An 18990-nucleotide genomic window follows, 5' to 3' on the forward strand; every position below is an offset into this window, starting at 1 on the left:
TAACGGACTGCACAGTAACGCTAAGTACTAACACACTCACGTAACCTGGATTCATGCATTATAACTGTTTTATAGCAAATAACCTTTGTTGTACAATTAAGCAGTGCTCAAAGTCAAGCACTTTCTGGTTGTGAGTTATGTGAAAAATGCAAACAAATGTAAAAAAACAAAACATAAAAAACAAAGTTTGTGTACAAAATAATTTCTTTTCACTAAGATTATAAATTGTGTGAGATAAAGTCTAAATCAAGTCTCAAGAGCCCCACGAAGACACTTAAAATTTATTTTAATTGAAAAGCAGTCAAAGCTGATTCTTAAAACTTTACCAGCCATCAATTATAAGACTTTAATGATTATTGATGACTTTATAGGGGAAAAAGGTCCTTGAAAGCAGTTAATATAAAAATGACCTACTCCCTTTAATGATTGAGCCAAAGTAGAGCTGACAGCTGACACAACAAATTAACAGTAAACTAATCACCAACAAGTTTTGGGACTGATTAAGCATGCTTTGTGTGTGACTGTGTTAAAAATGTGTTTTGGCTTCCCAAAACTAAACATTATGGTTGGGAAGGTTGCTTATGATGGGTATTTTACACAATTTCCTGACCATTTATAATTAAATATTTTTAGGGGAAGCTGCTGTTGCTTTCCCTATCTTTATTTATTGTTCTGGGATTTTATCAGCTTCAGAAGTAAAGTCTGAAACTTTGCCACGAGTACGGTTCTAAAAATCAAACAGCCCACTTGCCGTGCGAGCTGCATAATTGTCCCCTTTAATGTCCAGTTTCTCATCCGGTGTCCACCTGTAAATTTGAAGCACTGGCTCTAGAAGAGATAACTGGTGCGTGACACGCACATGCAAGAATGTGAGAGGAAAATGCTTCCTTATGTGTCCTTTGTAAATACATCTTTAAAGAGTCAGCTGCACCAAGCTGGGCAGGCAAAGAGGGCAAAAGTGGGTTTTTTTGTTTGTTTTGCAAGGAGTTCCCTCTAGTGGAGAAGCAAAATCCTGCTCTAGCTTGTAATCTACAGTCCATAAATGTATTCATAAAGCTCCAAAAGACATACTTTACAACTTATTTCTTTAATGTACCAGAGTACAATCTGTCATACAGATTTAATACAGAATACATCAATCCCTTGCTTGAGTTCTCCATTTAATATTAAATGTCTGCCTCAGTTTGTCATTAGCAGTCTTTTTCTCACTTGTGCTGAATGTAAAAACCACCATCACATAAAATAGAACAATCTGACACAACTCCTTACCATTGAAAAATAAATAAATCACTGTAAAACAAACTAAAATATTCCAGGAATGGCATCTGTGTGTCTGTGGTAAGATGCTTGCCTTCACAACTCTGAATAAAGTCAAAAAATTAAAAAAAAAAAAAAAAAGGCCAACCAAGTGTTGCTGGCCAACCCAAGCATGACAAAAAAGGCAAATATAGATTAACATAAGTGAAAGCTTTACTGTATGTACATATAATTAATTATGTTCCATGTGTGACATATTTTTGATAGATTCAACATCTCAGATTCTCTATCAAGATACATGCAGTTTATACTGTATGTAAACAAAATAGAAAAGCACATCTCATCCTCACAACAACTCTCAGCTGTCTGTATTTTACCACAGCTAGGTGAAACAGATGCACACGACAAGCCTGACAATGGCAAAAGGCAGATGTGTACATGGCTCCTGAAAGAAGGAAAATGGTGACGTGTTTTGTCGTTCGCTTCTCCGACAGTCCATAAAGTTGGGTGCACTTTCTACCGTTTGATGTGTGGTACTCTGCACCGCCATTTCTTCTTTTTAACTTCAGCAAGGAATTCACAAAAGGCCTAGAGGATAAAGAGGTGAGGACTTCCTCTCACTGATATTGTCTGTAGTCTCCAAAGGGAGAGGTGGGCATGGGAGCAGGGGCAGGTTCCTCTGCAAACTGAGGTCCTAAGGAGGAAAAAATAAAACTCAGAGTGAGATCGGTGCCAAAAGTCTAAAAGAGCAAACTGATGAATCAAAAAGACTTCCCAAAGGTCCTCACTGACATATGACGACTGAGTGTTTTTTTCCAATTATTTAAAAACAGTCACAAATTAAAATAGTCAGTTTCTTCAGAAAGCTGACTCAATCTTCAAATATTCGCATTTTGCCATAACTGTAGTATCATCACTGATAAACACTGTTTCAGAATAAATTTTATAATTTGATCATTTTTGTCCCACAATTCAAACACAAGCAGTAAAATTTAGAAAATTTGCAGAAGAATCAGATGAGATTTATCACACATATTAGACCTGATGTTTATAATCCATGCTACTGTGTGGTGACTGAATACTGTTTTCGGCAAAGCATGTGAGCAAGCTGGGGGTTGACTAACACTCCTAAAGTACAGTCAACAAAGATAAACATATCAGGTGCTGGGCAACAAGAGGTGAAGTCGCAGTACATTCAGTGTTTTTTTTCTTTGCCGCAGTCATGTCATCTTTCATCTAAGTATTCTTTCATGCCTGATGGCTTCTGGTGGTTAGGTAGACTTTTATGTACAGTAATTTATCACAATGGGTGCTCGTTACATAAAACACTCTTCAGTCTCTTTCACTGAATTTATAAAAAGATCACCAAAGTATTACTCACCAGTTGGAAGCTGTGAAGAGGCAAACCTAGTAAGCAGGATTCCAGCGCCCTCTATCAATGCCAGCAGGATACCCCCCATGGCGGCAGAGCCAAACATGGCTACCGGTCCATCTATGGACAAACCAAGGGCATTAATTGACTAAAATCACATAAAACATTCATTTCTGCACTTAAAAGGTATATTCAACAAGACTGAGATGGTACTGTTTGTTAGAAAATGTTCCCACCATCAATTTTTGTATCAGTTTTATTCCACTATTTTTGGATACAACTTATTATAATCCATTTCAATGAAAGGTATATAGCACAAGTGTTTTCAAACTACTTTCGGCTGCTCACCATTGTCGGGCAAATGTGTAAACCACTTCTGTCTATTCAATCTTTTGTTAAAGTTGTTCAGAATTATATGAGGACCCCACAGTCCCTGTACAAATAAGCTTCAAGTTTTTCTGCTCCAGTAAAGTAAGCAAAATGACCAGAAAGTGATGCAAAAACGAATCTATAAATAGAAGTAGACAAAAATGAAAACATGCAGACCAGTTACAAGAATCAACAACTCCATTTCCTCATACTGATTGCAGGAAAGTCTGAAAACTGGGTTTACTGGACCAGCTGTTGCAGGTTTTGTTTCTTTTTTAAGAAACTCCCACAAGAAGCCACTGAAGAAAAAAGCCTGAAAATCTCACACTCAGGAGGGGTTGTAATAAATGTGGACATGCATGTGAAAGCACATTTGCTGTTTGTATGAGGTATGCAAGCTTTCTGTTGACTACTCACTTCTTGCAGCAAGAATAGCTCCTGTCATGGCCCCACTTGTTATTGAGTTCCATGGATCCTCCTTCCCTCGCACTTTTACTAAACCACAGTCAATCATGGAGAAGAGGCCTCCCCATACTGCGAAGCTACCTGCAACACGCCAAAGATTTGCATCAGCTGAAGAAGTTATCATTGAAGATACGCTTGTCACTTTGTCAAGCAATCACCCGCGTCACATATTTACATAAGTGACTTCTACCACTAACACACTTCAACAGCAAATAAAGTATTAATAATTCTGCACACAGATTATGCCTTCAGGCTCCAATAGCAGCTTATTTAATTAAACGATAATTACTTTAATATACAAAGTTGAAATATTTCCCAAGATTAATTTGTCACCATCGGAACTGCAGACGATGTACAACATGCTGCTGACTACAGCCCATGTTCTTTACAAAGGAAGAGAAATGACCTTTGAAACAGTTCAGCAATTGTTCTTACCCCCGAGCTGTGGGGCTCTGGTCTTGATAGCAGTTAAGCTACCCCTCATTCTGTGGCTCATCCCCTACAAAAAAGAGAGACAAAAAACATGCATCAGTGGAAATTCACTGTCAGGTCAGGATTTCTGAGACCAAAGATTCAGAATTTTCAGATTATGACTAATAACATAAGTTGAAAAAATTGTGGGTCTTTGAAATTCAGGTTGGATTAAAAAGAAAATTTCCTGTTTACAGGAACAGAAACACTGCTTTATCATCGAGTGTCTTTGAGTGTGACACTGACCCCAAGGACAGTACCTTGAATGTCAGCTTTGACTGAGGCCAGAAAACAGTCCTTGAACTTACCGAGGGTGCATTTCTGAAGCCTTTCACTGCCTGAAATATTCCTCCTCCAATAGCTCCCATGGTGAAAGCTCCCCCACAGTCATCCACAATCCTCCAGGGGCTAAAAGCAGAACACAGACATTTTAGTTTGTTTAAGTTAATAATGTCATGACATTTGAGATCTCTCATTGCATGTTCATAACAATCTCTTAATGTTCCCTGTAAGTCTAAATTAATCCAAAGGTAAAGGAAGAAGAACTAGTTTATTACTGGTAATATGACAATAAGATATAGGTCATCTGAAAACTCTAAAATCTAACTATACACACACACAGACTTGGCCTTTGAGAAGGAGACCGGTGTAACAGTGAAGCTGTGAAGAGTAGTCAGAGGAGTTTAAATATATCCAAAAGCAACCGACAGTGCACAAGAGAAGTGAAGAAGAGATTCAGCAGGGTGGTGGTGATGGAGACTAGTGTCAGCGCTGATTTATGACAGAAGCAAGAGTGAAAGGGAAGGTTTACAAAAGAATAGTAATGAGACCTGCTGAGATGTATGATGAGCAGACAATGGCACTAACAAAAAGACAGGAGGCTGAGCTGAAGATGTTAAGATTTCCACTGGCAGTGAACTAAGAGAGAATGGACGGGATTAGAAAGCTCAGTTTAAACAGAAACTAAGTTTGAGAGGCAAGGCTGAGATGGTCTGAACGTGTGCTGCGGACGGTTAGTGTGTATATATTTGACAAAAAAAAGATGCTGAATATGGACCTGCCAGACATGAGCAGAAGCAGAAGCCCTCAGAGAGGGGCAATGTAGTGGAGGAGGACATGCAGAGGGTTGGTGTGACAGAAAACGATGCTAGGGATAGGGTGAAATGGAGGCAGACGAAGAAAAACACACGTACGCGTGAACGCACACAAACTCACAGGGTCACTCTCTCTGTGTCCTATGTTAATAACCACCTCTGAACCAGCGTAAAACATGAAGTATTACAGCATTACAACATTTTGTTTGTTTGAGCAGTAAGGATTATACTTCACATGACCGCATCTCAAATTTAAACAAACAGACTGCACGTTTACTTCTCACATACGACTTTATTAGAAAGGGTTTACATGGTTAGATGGTTGCATACAATGTAATATGACTTCTGGTCAAAATCAGGAAAATGTAACCGTTTTAAATAATGTATGTAAAACTGGATCTTCTATTTACTCATAGCCATTCGTTTACGTAAACAGATACACTACATCTTAAATCACGAAACGAACATTTTGCAGTGATATTGAAGGACAGTAACCTTGTGTCTCGTGTTTCTGACCATTAGTATGCGATCTTAAATTGTTATTAAAAGCTGGCCAAAATACTTAAAAACACAAGTGGGAGAAAAACAGCGAACCAGGCCAACCTTTTTGAACTTTTAAGAAGTTTATTTAGTTCACGGTTCTTATAAATTAAACCTAAACCAAAATAAGCATACACGAGGACAGCCACCGAGAAAAAATGTATGTATTTGTAAAAACATTTATTTTAAATCCTCAGTGACGCTGTTAAAAGTTCATAAACTATTTGAACAGGACATGTCTCAAGCTAGCTGAAGCCATCAGGCTGCAGTCTAGATAGCGCACAAGTAGCTAATCCAGCTAGCTTACTTGTGCGCCAAAGCAAAATAATACTAAAATAACTACTCCAACTTTTCCCGAATGGCTACCAGTATGCGGTTACAATAGATGTTATATGCCTTTTTTAAGCACCGGTTTGTGGGGTCAGTAAATTTAAAGCAATGACATGTGGCAATAAAACCGACAAGGTCACAACGTGACTTAGCCGTCCCGACGCAGTGCTCGCTCAAACTACCTTCACTTGTGTATGCGAAGTTAGCATTTCTGCTAACGGCAGCTAGCCGGCCGGTTTCGAGGTGTTTCGGTCGTGTCACGTGATATAAAATAAAAACATTAAACACAACTAACATGGCATGTATTCAAAACGCAGCCCACTGCAGTACACGCTGAAACGGTGTGGGAAACGGATTAATTTTAATTTTAGGACTCACCACGGCTCTCTGGCATACTCCTCCATTTTGTTCTTTGCTGTTCCGCCTGACGTAACGATTATCGAACACCTGACGTAACGACACTATAGAGACAACGTCATTTATTAAAGGAACAGAGCATGCAGGGACGAAGGATGAGCTTCAGGCTGCTGTCCTGAGAGTTTATTACAGCCTATTTCTTAAACCTATCCACAGAAATACAAAAAAAGATCTTGTAATGAATAGTGTAAAGTAAAAAAGTAGAACTGTTCAAGCACTATAGACTTGTATTATACTTGAGTGTTTGCTAATTCACATAACATGAAGCAAATTAAAGGACAGCCAGACAGGTATAAGAGAGTTTTGACATTTCTATCAACAGAAGCAATGTCACACTGATCACATAAAGTCTTATTTACAGTGACAAAGGTTAAGAAGCAGGTAGAAAAACAAAAGAACACCCCTTAATAAACTTTTTTTTTCACATTTCTGCAACACAAATAGAACTCTTCATAGCAAAATAATCACACTCTGCTGTGCTCCTAGTGTTTTCTTAGTAATAGCAATGCAATGTACTTAGAGGCCTTCTGATGGCACTGAAAACCAGTAATCTCAACATTTCATTCCTTCCCCTCTTTTTCTTCCTTCTGAGACTATTGGTCAGAGTAGCAGCTACAGCTAAAAGACAGAAGGCTGGCTCACTGCCCATTATTAGGAACAAGAAAGGAATGACTTACAGAGCAAGCCCTCATTGAGAAATGACCAAATATAGGCATTTTGTGGATGCAGAGACTGAGGCAAGGCTGCAGAGAGATAAACTGGCCTGCTGCTGCTGCTCTCTTTTTTCTCTGGATGATGGCTACCTTTCCAGCTGGTGGGTGGACACTAGACAGCTCCCAATGTTTCCACGTAGCTTTAAACACATTATGTAAAGAGCAACAGATAGAAGAAAAGTTCTTCATGGTCCACTGCAGAAGCACAGATATGCATGCTACGAAAACATTCACTAGTTGATATAATGTTTTGTGTCTGGTAAAGGTTCTGCCGTGCGGTTTTTAAAATTAATCCATCAAGAAATGCAGATACATAAATTTAAAAAATGTGAATCCATGTTTATTTCAGTAGTTAAAGTACGAGACACGAGAGGCCTCCTGCTTTCCTGGAAAGGTATTTTTTGGCATACGGACACCGCAAGTTTCCACCTTAGTCTAAGTAAGTCATGGGACCCCAACTAGCCACAAAAGTCATAGTGATGTCGTAAAATCCTGCTGCGAGTACAAGCCATTGCATTTTTGAATGTATATACAGCTGTGGTCAGAAGCTTCCATACACTCATCATAGGGATGAATGTGATGATCATTTGGGGCTCATAAGGATTTCTTCGAGCTGCTCCTTTTCCAGGGTGGAAGGATTGTACAGCATACATATTTATTTACTTTAAAATGCAAGAATTGGGTTTGCATTTCTTTTGGATTTTTTCCTATCCACACAGGGTCAAAATTATACACACAGGCTGAAAACAGACACAGACTCGAACCTTTTAATAAGCGCTGCTGAAGGTTTTAAAGTGTCTTTTAATTCGACAAGGCCGAGGCCTATTTGCTTCTTGTTAACGATCACGAGAGATTACAATTGGTAGATCCTCTTTGTCTCCATAAAAAGCATTTGTTAGACAGCAACCACTGAATTCCCCAATTCTAGGAATAATGGCAAAGTCCAAAGAACTCAATGAAGTTGAGGAGAATTGTAGATTTATACAAGTTGGGAACATTTCATGGAACCATTTCTAAGCATGCCATCACAATTGTCTGAGAGGGTCCCTGCTCCAAAATCAACACCTTAAAGCACAACTAAACTTCCCTGCTGACCCCATGGACAAACCAAATGCCTTCTGGAGAAATGTTTTATGGTCAGACAAGGAAAAAGATTGACCAATTGTGCTACACTGACAAGAGTTATATTTGAAAGATTAGAGGTGAGCCTTTCAAGTTCTTGTTTTTCAAAGTAATTAAAGCTGTGTGCTGTACAGTCATTGCATCATGGATAAAGAACAGTTAAAAGAAAACATTAAAAGCCTGAAACATGCCCATGATCAGTGATGTAAACGTCTGAGCACATCTTTACTTGTACAAATATAATCATATGCACATATATAGAGAATTAACAAGATTATCATATACATAATTTCATTTATTGTAGCTAAAAATTATAATATAATAACAGATTCCAATCACTTCTATCAGACGGGTAACATTAAACTTGCAAACATAGCAGAATCTTTTATTGAAAACATACAGGCTCTGTAAGAAAAACATGTAATAATGTATGTGCTTCATTACAACACTCAGGTTTTTGCTAATCACATTAAATTTCCTTTAGAACTGATATTCACTTTTAAATAGCACATTAACCAACAGTAGTGTTGATTTAATGGCGTTTCTGACATTTTGATGTAAAACCCAGGCTAGAATGATTCTGCACAAAACGCAACATCAGATGCTGAAACTTATCTCCCTGCACTTCCTGATAAAATGCACGATGTAATTATTTCCATGCTAAGACTCATTCGTTATGTCTCAGGACTCCTGGGACAATGGGCTGCTTTCGAAACCTGCCTGAGATGTCTTGAGATTTGAGACACACAATCAAAGACCACCTTGACCTTTTTGTTTTCTCCACCCACCCAGATTTTCTTAAGTCAGGCCGCCATGTTTGTTAATTCCCTGATATTCCCAGTTTGATTTACAGATTTACAGCTGATAGGATGGATTTCCTCTCCACAAATAAATAACTTTTCAAATTAATCTCAATTACATACTGTTGAATATTAGAGTTTTATAGAGTTGTTTGAATCTCTTGTTAAGCTCATCACACACTCTCCCACACACTCACATTCAGATGCATATACAAGCCAACATGTTATATGATCGGCCTCGTATTATCTAGTGCAAATAACCAGCCAAGCGTCAGTATGAATGGAAGACAAACAGCCTCAAACCCATGGCACTCTCTGCAGAGAGGCCTTCATCACTCATTCTCCACAGAGTCTTTTTGGTCCAGTGTTGTTGGGAGAACTCATAGTGATGGCTGTTCTTCCAAACGTCTCATGTTTCACTGTCTTCATCTGCCCCACTGCACTTTAACCGGCCAGGGGAATTTATAAAGGTTATCCCCTAGAAACCCTCTGGTGAGATGTCTGTTCTCCCTCCCTTGCTCTTCTTCTTCTTCACTTTATATTCCAGCAGGAAATATCACTGCAGCCACTTTGGCACCGGCACCTGTGAGAAAAATAAAACGTTAGTGAATCCAAACACAGCATCGGTGAGCTAACCTCTTCGTCAACCCTTCTGATGTACCTTCTTCAGCTGTTTCTTATTGGTTCCTCTGATAGAGGCAAGCAGTTGGTCCCTTGAGTTCTTCGTACCACCTGGGCGGTTTGCATCCAGCATAGGAGGTGGAGGAGGTGGTGGTCCACCCCCAGGAGGAGGCGGAGGTGGAGCCGGACCTCCAGCTCCTTTTCTTGGAGTAAGCTTTGGCGAAGGCACAGGTGAAGGGATGGGTGAAGGTTTAGGCGAAGCTTTGGGAGAACTCCTCAGAGATCCTCCACCTCCGCTCTTGGGCACCTCAAGTGTTCCCTTCTTCTCTCCATTGGCCTGGGCCTGCTTCTGCTCCTGCAGGCGCTTCTGCCTCTGCCTGTCCATGTTGCGACTCAGTATGTTTGTCGTGGTCATTCTTGGTCCTGCTAACTCAAAGTGGTAGCCCAGCTTGAGCAAGGTGGTGTTGTCTTTCAGGATCTTGACCATCTCCATCTCGGTTTTCCCTCCGCAGATGTGCCGCTGGTTCTGAAAGCGCAGCTCGGTCAGCGTGGAGTTGTGCTGCAACGCCTGGATGAGAGACAGGATGCCCTTCCCGGTGAGATGGTTGGAGTCGAGGTTAATGCTGGTGATAGTCTTGTTGCTGCGGATCGTGCCGGCAATGGCATAAGCGACATGGTCGTCTGCACGGCAGTTAGCGAGAGCGAACGTCTTGATGTGGGTGTTGTTGTGCAAAGCTTCTGCAAACTCGATGAGCGTTTTCGTCTTGATGACCTCTGAGTTGTTGACGTTGAGCTCAGTGAGGGAGGGGTTGTTGCTTCGCACCTGCTGCATGAGCTCATCAAACATGCTCGAGTCTTCGTCTTCCTCCTCTGCCTCCTTCGCCTTGCTGTTAGGGCTGTTTTTAGAAGCACAGTTAGCAAGTTTCCCACTCTCCTCAGCTTTCTTAACCTTACCGTCCTCTCTTTGCACCTTCTCCTCTGGTTTCCGCTCAGCATTAAACTTCTCTTTCACATGGTCACTGTGGTTAACCAACTCTTCTCTGTCTGTTCTTTTCTCCATCTTGTCACGTTTCACCTCGTCTTTCTCAGAAGGTTGTCGTTCGAGTTTGACATCAGGTTTGTTTTTGTATTCAGATTTCTTCTCCTCTGCTTTAGCCTTCTTCTCTTCTGGTTTACACTCTTGAAGCTGGCTCTCCGATGCCTTGCTCTGCTTCACCATTTTAGAGACAAGCCCCTGTGTCTTGATACTCTCCGTTTTTCTTTCCTTTTCCTTGCCCACATCTTTCTCGCTTTTTTCTCGTAGCTTTGAGATAATGTCTTTGGTTTTGCTGTCATCTCGTCTCCTGCAGTCTTCCCTCCTTTCTTTCTCTTTGCTCTCATCCCTTTTCTCCTGTAACTTTGAGATCATGTCTTGTGTTTTGCTGCCTGTGCTCACTCTGTTTTCTCTTCTGTCTCTCAGCCTGTTGTCCTCATATTTCTCTTTGTCACGGGCCTCCTCTTTCGTGTCGCTCTCTCTGCTATCCAGCTTCCTGTTTCGACTTGAACACCAGCTCCCGTCTTCTTTTGAACTTTCAGGACCTTTGCTGTTTCTGTCCTCCGCCTTGATATCTCTTTCATTTGAGACACTAGCTTGTCTTTGCATTCCCACTTTCATATCGTCATTTCCCTCCTGGCTGAGACCCATCTTCCTCAGGTACTCCTGCTTCCGGCTCTCTTTCTTCGGCTCTCCCTGCAAGAAGATGAGGAGTGTGATAAGGAAATTTTTCCTCATCAGTATGACAAAACAAAAAATTACATGGGTCATTTAACGTCTGTGAAAAGCAGCATGTCAAATGATGCAGCGCTCTAAGCACAATAAATCACAGCAGAGTCTCAATTTATTAGCTACAGAGCACAGAAAAAGTAGTATCACAGAATTACAGCAAATATTGCATGACATGTAAAGTATGATAAGACATCTGATCGTGCAGATGTGCTGTCTTTTATTGTACAACAGCGTCTCACAATAGGGCATGTGTGTTTACAGTCAGCAAAAGGACACTATCCATTTTTTTTAGCACAGGGATACATTTGCAGTGAGGAGCTCGCTAAGTGTTTGATTTGTGAGCCTCCATCTGTTTTGCTTCGTGAGGCCGTGGCCCTGGCAGATGCATCCTTAAAAGGCAGTGAGCGTAGGAGCAATCAACCAAGGAATTCCACCAGGCCGGGATTAAGAAGCTCCGCAGAGCCGCTGCTCCAACCACTTAAGTGTCTCTCTTCTAAGCACACAAACTGATTGAAATCATGCTAATACTAATGGCAATAAATTTGTGTAGCATCTCCAATGAATTACACAAATGCCTCTTGGAGAAGATGTTTGTGCTTTGCTTGTTTGGCAGATGACAATTAAGGGTAAGGAGTGGATGTAGGCGGGTCATAGATGGGGACTCACTGCTTTTCCTGGCACAGGAGTCAACTCTGGGGACTACTATTTTTAAGCTGATGGGACTCGGGGTGCATGAGGTCCAGTTGCTTCAAGTGAAATGAAAAATAGACATGAAAGCTATCCAGGGGGCTGTGGGTATTATGCAATGCTGTAGCCTATCAGTCAGTTTGATTTCATAGCTCCTTTTAAATCTGGTTATAATAATAATGAATAATAATAATGGATTGCATTTTTAATAGCGCTTTTCGGGGCCCTCAAAGCACTTTACAATTCCACTATTCATTCACTCTCACATTCACACACTGGTGGAGGCAGCTACAGTTGTAGCCACAGCTGCCCTGGGGCAGACTGACAGAAGCGAGGCTGCCATATCGCGCCATCGGCCCCTCTGGCCATCACCAGTAGGTAAAGCGTCTTGCCCAAGGACACAACGACCGAGACTGTCCGAGCCAGGGCTCGAACCGGCAACCTTCCGGTTACAAGACGAACTGCCAACTCTTGAGCCACGATCGCTCAAAACTGGCAAAGGGAAGTCGAATATAAACATATGAAGAGAGAGATGAGGATCATACTTCATCATAAAACACTCATGAGTCAAAGCCAAAGCATATTTCCTCACAAACCTCAAATGATCGTTCCCTCTGGCTGAGCCTCCCTTTGGTGTCTCTCTGTTTCGTCGTTGCATCCCAGACATTGTTGCTCATAGGTGGCTGCGCAGGTTGGTTCTCCTCTGCAATGATGAGCCCCTCCTCGGGGTTAATGTCTGGCACCTTCATCATGTCCATCTTCAGCTCCTCTATTTCCTCGGGGGAGAGGGTGGACAGCAGGTTGTCCAGGTCTGGGTCCTCGCTGACCTGGCGACCTATACAGGTCAGGCCTTTCATCTTTCGTCTGGACATCTAGCTCAAGCAAATCCCACGATTTAAATTCAAATTATAAGCTGACTATTCCTATGTGCTGATGTCCTGCTGTTGTGTCGTGTCCCACTCACCAAAAAGCCACCAGAGGCATCAATCCTGGTGCAAAGAGGCTGGTCTCAGAGTCTTGCAGTGAGGGTTACAAGTGACGAACTGTGAGAGGCTCGCATCATCAAAGTGGACTGTGAGGCTGGGACATTCTTCGAAATCCTGTGAAAGTGCATGTCCATATTTAGTTCAGGGTACACACTCCTTTAAAGGTAATGGGAAGGGCTGAAGTTTACAGAGATGCCAGAGCAGGCTTACACAGACTTCCTATTACACAATCTGTATTTATATTGGAGCCCAGTTCAGTGATGTTTATACAGTCGCTCGCAAATAAAAAAGTTTTATAAGAGCTCGCTTTTAAACCAGTGGGGATCGCTACTCTATTGTAGTCACACAGTCAATAACGTTTTGCTGTAATACAAAGGCCAGTGTATGGTTAATAAAATATTGTATGGAATAAAAATAAATACAAATATAATGAATATATGTTTAAAATATGCATACTGTATATATGATACTAAATATTCCCATAATATATTAAACATATATTTAATTATTTAATACAAAGATGTGACACTGCATTAGTGTTTCACTGTATATTTACTATACTTAATTTGAGCTTTTTTACTTTTTAAAGACACTTTATGGTATTGTGCACTCGACAGACACTTCATTAGGCACACCTTGCTCATTCTGGGGTCAGACCTCCTTTTGTCTGCACAACTGCTTTGATTCAAGAAGGTGCTTGAAACGTGCCTCTAAGATTTTGGTCCATATTGACGTGAAGGCATCACACAGCTGCTGCAGATCTCTTGGTTGCACATCCATGATATGAATCTTCTGTTACACCACATCCCGAGAGTGCTCTATTGGACTGAGATCTAGTGACTGTGGAGGCCATTTGAGTACAATGGACTCACTGTCAAGATCAAGACACCAGTTTGAGATGAGAGACTTTTCACATGGCGCATTATCCTGCTGGAAGTGGCCATCAGAAGACAAGTACACTGTTATCATAAAGGGATAGATGTGGTCAGCAACAATATTCAGGTAAGCTGTGGTGTTTAAAAGACACAAAGTTGGTACAAAGGGGTCCAAAATGTGCCAAGAAATTACCCCTAACACTATTATTCCACGACCAGGGCGAACTGCTGATGCAGGGCAGGGCGGATCCATTTGTTGATGATGTTTTTACCAAATTATGATCGACCGTCTGAATGTCACAACAGAAATCAAGGCACATTTTTCTAATATTCTACAAATTTGAGTTACTGTCGCCTTCCTGTCACCCTGAAGTAGTCTGGTCACTCTCCTCTCACCCCAGAGAACTGCTGCTCACTGGATATTTTCTCTTTTTTGGACCACTCTCTGTAAACAGTAGAGATGGTTGTGTGGGAAAATCCCAGCTGGTCAGCATTTTCTGAACTACTCATACCAGCCCGTCTGGGACAAACAACCGTGCCGCATTCAAGGTTACTTAAATCCCCTCTCTTCCTCATTCTGATGCTTAATTTGAACCTCAGCAGGTCGTCTTGACCAAGTCTACTTAACTTCAGCTTATTTTGTTTTGCATTGTATTAAAAACTTCAAAAACAAAGTTATGTGAAAAAAAGTAATTTTGTTTGGAGAAGAATTTATTTAAACTAAAAGCCATGAATAACAGAATGGACAATAATGAAACTGTTTAATCCAGAGAGCATGTGAAGAGTAGAAATATTGGGACTTTTTAAAAATTATTATTACTTAACATAACTTATGTCATGTATAAAAAGCTGTAACTTCTGCCTCCAGTGAGTAATCCTGTGATCCTACATTGTTTTCTCATTTCTTTCCTCCCAATATTTACATGCAAATATTTACAGGCAAAATAAGTACATATATTTAAAAAAAAACAATTTAAAAAGGGGGGTTACTTTAATAAAGTTGTGATAAAAAACAATTAAATAATGTTTTTTAGAATTATGATTGTATTTTGAATCACACTGTATTGCTGGTATGAACTCATCCAGTGTGTAAGTTCCCTGTTAATATATAAAACACTTTCAAACGCCACATTTAAGCTGTTTTGGGGGTGAATGCAGACATCTAGTGGCCAGTGTTGTAGATAAAAATCACACTTCTTTCTTTAAACTCAGAAAGAAACACAGACAGCAATTTGTTACATTCCAAAGTTAAATTTTATGTTAAAAGAAATAAACATTTTCCAGTCACTTTATTTTACAGTGTCATACCATCCATATGACGACAGACATGAAGCCATACCTAGACTCTGAACCTGATGTAAGTCATTAAAACACACTCATGGAGTTGGTTGGTTTAGAAGCACAAATGAACAGAAACATCACTGATGTTATATCAAACTACTTATGAAAGCATCTTTACAAAGAAAATCCCAGCGTCTTCCTTGTGCTTTACAAAGGCTCGACAAATCTGTACACTTGGACGTCGGCATCGGAGTGAGTAATTTATGCTGCAGACTAGCTGTGACAGTAATATTAGCTCTCAGGCATTAACATTATGTTTGAGCTGCTTAATACACTACACCTGAAAAGACAATCCAGGGATCACCTATTAGGAGGCATCGTGTTTTTCCAATTCGAACCTTTTAAAGAAGGATCAGGGATGCCCTCGAAGCTAAAGGAGATTACAGGTTACGGGCCCTGACCTCACTGGAGCCCAAACCTGCAAGGACAAATTGAAAAGGACAGTTTGACATTTTGGGAAATCCACCGTCTGCTTTCTTGCCGACTTAAAGCCAGATGAGAAGGCTGTTAGAGCCAGGAGCTGGCAGGTGGACGGCTAGAGGACGACTGGCTGGGGTTACGGATGGGAACATGTTGAGGTTATGATCAGGAGAAATTCACGCTGACAGAGGAAAACAGACTTCACCTCCCCCAGAATCGAATCTCAAGGCCTGGAAACAGTGCCTGACACTTATTAACATATGTTTATTCTGTGCAACACCCTGTGCTAGCATTCAGATTTTTTTAAAAGTTTCGGTAGGAAGTTTCTTTTTTAAACCAAGACCTTTACCCTGCTTCTAGTCTGATGCTGAGGTAGGCTATCGGCCACTTGCTTCTCCTATAATTAACCACACATGTGCAGAAAGGGACTGACCTGATAGCAGAGTGTGGTGGGTACCACATGAGTGCATTTCCCAACAGCTCAACCGTTTACTGCAACTACAAGGCCTCGAAATTTCAAGATAAATGTACTTTTTACTACTTTTTTTTTTTGTTGCGGCTTGATGGCAACTGTTTCACATTTTTAAAACATAATCAGTGTACAAGTTTATTCAAATAAACTGACGTACCCAGGAAGCAGTTACGATGAGCAACACCATTATGAGCTGCAACACCTGTGTTAAGGAAGCCAAAAAGTCTTTATTAAAAAGTCTTTTAGGTTTAATTATTTTTGCATGTATTTATGCAGCACAAAATTAATACAACTACAGAAAATGTTACTGCTTGATTCAATGTAGAATTTTGTTTTGTTTTTAAGCAGAGGATTACAGACAATAACTACATTTTGCCAATATATCAAATGTGCCAATAAAGGGGGGAAAGCAACAAAAAAAAAACAAAAAAACAAAAAACAAAAACAAAATGTGCACCCGTCAACAAGAAAGCAAACACCTTCTCCAAAATGTCAAACGAGTCCTTTAAAGAGGGGGGATCTTTCAGCAGTAGTCGTTTTTGGCTTCGTAGCTTAGTCCAGATGGTGAGAACCCATTCACAGTTAAAGGTAACTTAAATAGTAATAAATAGTAAATGGAAAGATGCCAAACGTCATATCTCATGGTACAATAAAAATACACGGTTTTAAAATAACTCATTACAATATCATAAAATATTTAGTTGAAGAACAGATTTACAAAATATTCATTTAAATAGTTAATCTCTTTTTTCCCATGGTTAGTTACTGTAAGGCGGGATATTTTATTTTAATCAAACAGCGTGACCTGCAACTCCCCTGTCCTGATATGTTAGAAGGAATAGACGTTAACACGGATTTCACTGTGAAACACCCTACCTGTCACTATGGAATTAATCAAGACTAATTTCTAATTTATTTTAAAATCAGAAAAGAAGCAGAAGCGGACAGGTATCTTTGACCAGGAAGCATGCTGATGTTGAGATCGTAAAAAAGGGTGCCACTAATAAACTACTTCAAAGTAATTACTTGTGTCAGATATTAGAAAGACGAGACAAAGTTCAAACCAACAGTTGACAAAGGGCTTCTTACAAAGAACTGGGAGAACCGTTTAGATCTATAAAGCCACCTGCCTTAGATCCAAACATCACTTTTGCAATCAAACGTGGATCCCTTTTTTCCAGTTTATTTATTTTTTTGCTTAGTTAGAAACAGAGGTGGGACCAAGTCATTGTTTTGCAAGTCTCAAGTAAGTCTCAAGTCTTTATCCTCAAGTCTCAAGTCAAGTCTCAAGTAATGTCAGGCAAGTCAGAGTCGAGTCTCAAGTCACTGGTGTAAAAGTCCAAGTAAAGTCACAAGTCTGAAATTTTGAATTTCAAGTCCTTTCGAGTCTTTAAAAAAAAAAAAACGAAAAAAATAATGTTGCAGTTATGCTAAATGTAAATATTAGACCATGTAATTTTTAAATCTGTGTTTTTCTCAACACATGACAAAATAGTGAACTTAGAAAATATACACAAATTGTGAAATTGCACCTCTTTAAAATGCAGCTCAATTAAACCTAGCTCCAAGAATAATTTTCACCGACAGTTCTGAGATAAGCTGCATGTTATTCTTGGATGCGCTTGTAGGACCGGCTTTAAAATCGCATGACAAAAATATCATACATAAATAAATGATATTTTTAAAAAAATATAATTTAAAAAAAAACTGCATCACCAACGTAGCCTGGAAAACATTTGCTAGTTAGATGAAGTCAGCTATCTCATCGTAGCATATTTATATGCATATTTATAATTATACGCTTCTTGGAGTGAGTGCATACACTCATGAAGTTTAGTAACTTCTGGTCACTGCAACAAGCCCAGGTACAGTTTACCGCCGGATGGGTACAGGACCTTGAAATGCACTGTGTAGAAAGTAAAGACCATCGTACGTATCATAAGTTTACCAGTCTCACAAATCGTCGTCATAAATACACATTCGTTAACCGTTTATTAATAGGACCTTTGAGCTCAACGGTAATTAATTAGCAGTGGAAATAATTTCTGGTAGCATCACAGAAATGTAGCAGTGACAATACTATTGTATGCTGTAATCGTACTGGGCAATTAGTGATACAAAAAACCTGTTTTATCCTGTGAATAAAAGTATATGTTTTTGTCAATGTACCATAATAACAGAAGCGAAACGCAATATTGTGTCAGGACAATTCACTATTTATGCACAATAAATTTCTGTTCAGCGCCAGACTTGCTTGTAACCTATATCACCAATTATGTTAAGAAAAATGACGCATTAACTACAACAGCAGACTGACCTTTGTGTAAATGCTTGGAGCAGACTAACCTGTGAGCTGGAGGGTTCTGGGACGTTATAATTGGTCTTTGAATGGCTGCAATCCAGTCGCATCTTTGTTACTTCGGAAACATGGCTCAAACAATTTCTCTTCAACGACATAATCCGAAAACAACCGATCTCTTTACCCGTCGGCTTCCCGTGGCTGTCATGCGACCGGCTATTGTAGTTAATAATACAACAGCTTCTTGACATTTTTGTGTTTCTTTTTATCGCTGTGTGACTGATTTTAATTGAAAGCCTGCGTGCGCTAGTACCGCTTGCCACGAGTTCCCAGAATCCTTTGCGGTTCTACCCGTGAATGACGTCACATTTTCAATCTCTATATAATATGCATGTTAAATTTTATATTTGGGGTAAAATATCAAGTCTTTTCAAGTAAACCGGTTCAAGTCCAATTCAAGTCCCAAGTCATTGGTGTAAAAGTCCAAGTCAAGTCACAAGTCTTAGAACATTATTTCAAGTCAAGTCTAAAGTCATAAAATTAATGACTCGAGTCTGACTCGAGTCCAAGTCAT

At 39.9% G+C, this 18990-nt stretch overlaps 2 protein-coding genes across 3 annotated transcripts; both read right to left on the reverse strand.

The window, feature by feature from the left end:
• Positions 1 to 1068: 1068 nt before the first annotated feature.
• On the reverse strand, positions 1069 to 6366 carry LOC147331289 (mitochondrial import inner membrane translocase subunit Tim17-A). The gene is made up of 6 exons (XM_086293516.1): positions 6277 to 6366; positions 4243 to 4342; positions 3899 to 3962; positions 3416 to 3544; positions 2639 to 2749; positions 1069 to 1951 (listed from the first exon to the last, which is right to left on the reverse strand). Exons 1-6 carry the CDS (start codon positions 6300 to 6302, stop codon positions 1875 to 1877), a joined length of 507 nt encoding a protein of 168 aa, XP_086149642.1. The 5' UTR covers positions 6303 to 6366; the 3' UTR covers positions 1069 to 1874.
• An 82-nt stretch (positions 6367 to 6448) lies between these two features.
• LOC147331290 (uncharacterized) lies at positions 6449 to 18864 on the reverse strand. Of its 2 annotated transcripts, XM_086293509.1 has the most exons (4): positions 12988 to 18864; positions 12620 to 12895; positions 9612 to 11300; positions 6449 to 9533 (listed from the first exon to the last, which is right to left on the reverse strand). In XM_086293509.1, the coding sequence occupies exons 2-4, from the start codon at positions 12893 to 12895 to the stop codon at positions 9507 to 9509; spliced, it is 1992 nt and encodes a 663-aa protein (XP_086149635.1). In that variant the 5' UTR covers positions 12988 to 18864; the 3' UTR covers positions 6449 to 9506. The 2 variants fall into 2 exon arrangements, with proteins under 2 accessions (XP_086149635.1, XP_086149636.1); XM_086293510.1 differs by having other exon boundaries at positions 12620 to 18864.
• Positions 18865 to 18990: the final 126 nt, after the last annotated feature.

Source organism: Aulonocara sp. 'chitande type north' Nkhata Bay, linkage group LG5 (genome assembly GCF_057382095.1).
Source record: "Aulonocara sp. 'chitande type north' Nkhata Bay isolate Kocher_YH1m ecotype deep benthic linkage group LG5, A_spYH_male_GT1.1, whole genome shotgun sequence".
Lineage (NCBI taxonomy): Eukaryota > Metazoa > Chordata > Actinopteri > Cichliformes > Cichlidae > Aulonocara > Aulonocara sp. 'chitande type north' Nkhata Bay.

What these genes read in the sequence shown, in the direction of transcription:
- LOC147331289 (XM_086293516.1), bottom strand. Translation starts at nt 6,302, where the DNA reads ATGGAGGAGTATGCCAGAGAGCCGTG. An exon ending in CAGAGCCCCACAGCTCGGGG is followed by an intron (nt 3,545 to 3,898) that starts GTAAGAACAATT and finishes GGCGTGTTGCAG; the next exon opens with GTAGCTTCGCAGTATGGGGA. An exon ending in AGCTATTCTTGCTGCAAGAA is followed by an intron (nt 2,750 to 3,415) that starts GTGAGTAGTCAA and finishes GTTTGTCCATAG; the next exon opens with ATGGACCGGTAGCCATGTTT.
- LOC147331290 (XM_086293509.1), bottom strand. Translation starts at nt 12,895, where the DNA reads ATGTCCAGACGAAAGATGAAAGGCCTGACCTGTATAGGTCGCCAGGTC. An exon ending in AGAGGGAACGATCATTTGAG is followed by an intron (nt 11,301 to 12,619) that starts GTTTGTGAGGAA and finishes ATCTTCTTGCAG; the next exon opens with GGAGAGCCGAAGAAAGAGAG. An exon ending in ATAAGAAACAGCTGAAGAAG is followed by an intron (nt 9,534 to 9,611) that starts GTACATCAGAAG and finishes TTTTTCTCACAG; the next exon opens with GTGCCGGTGCCAAAGTGGCT.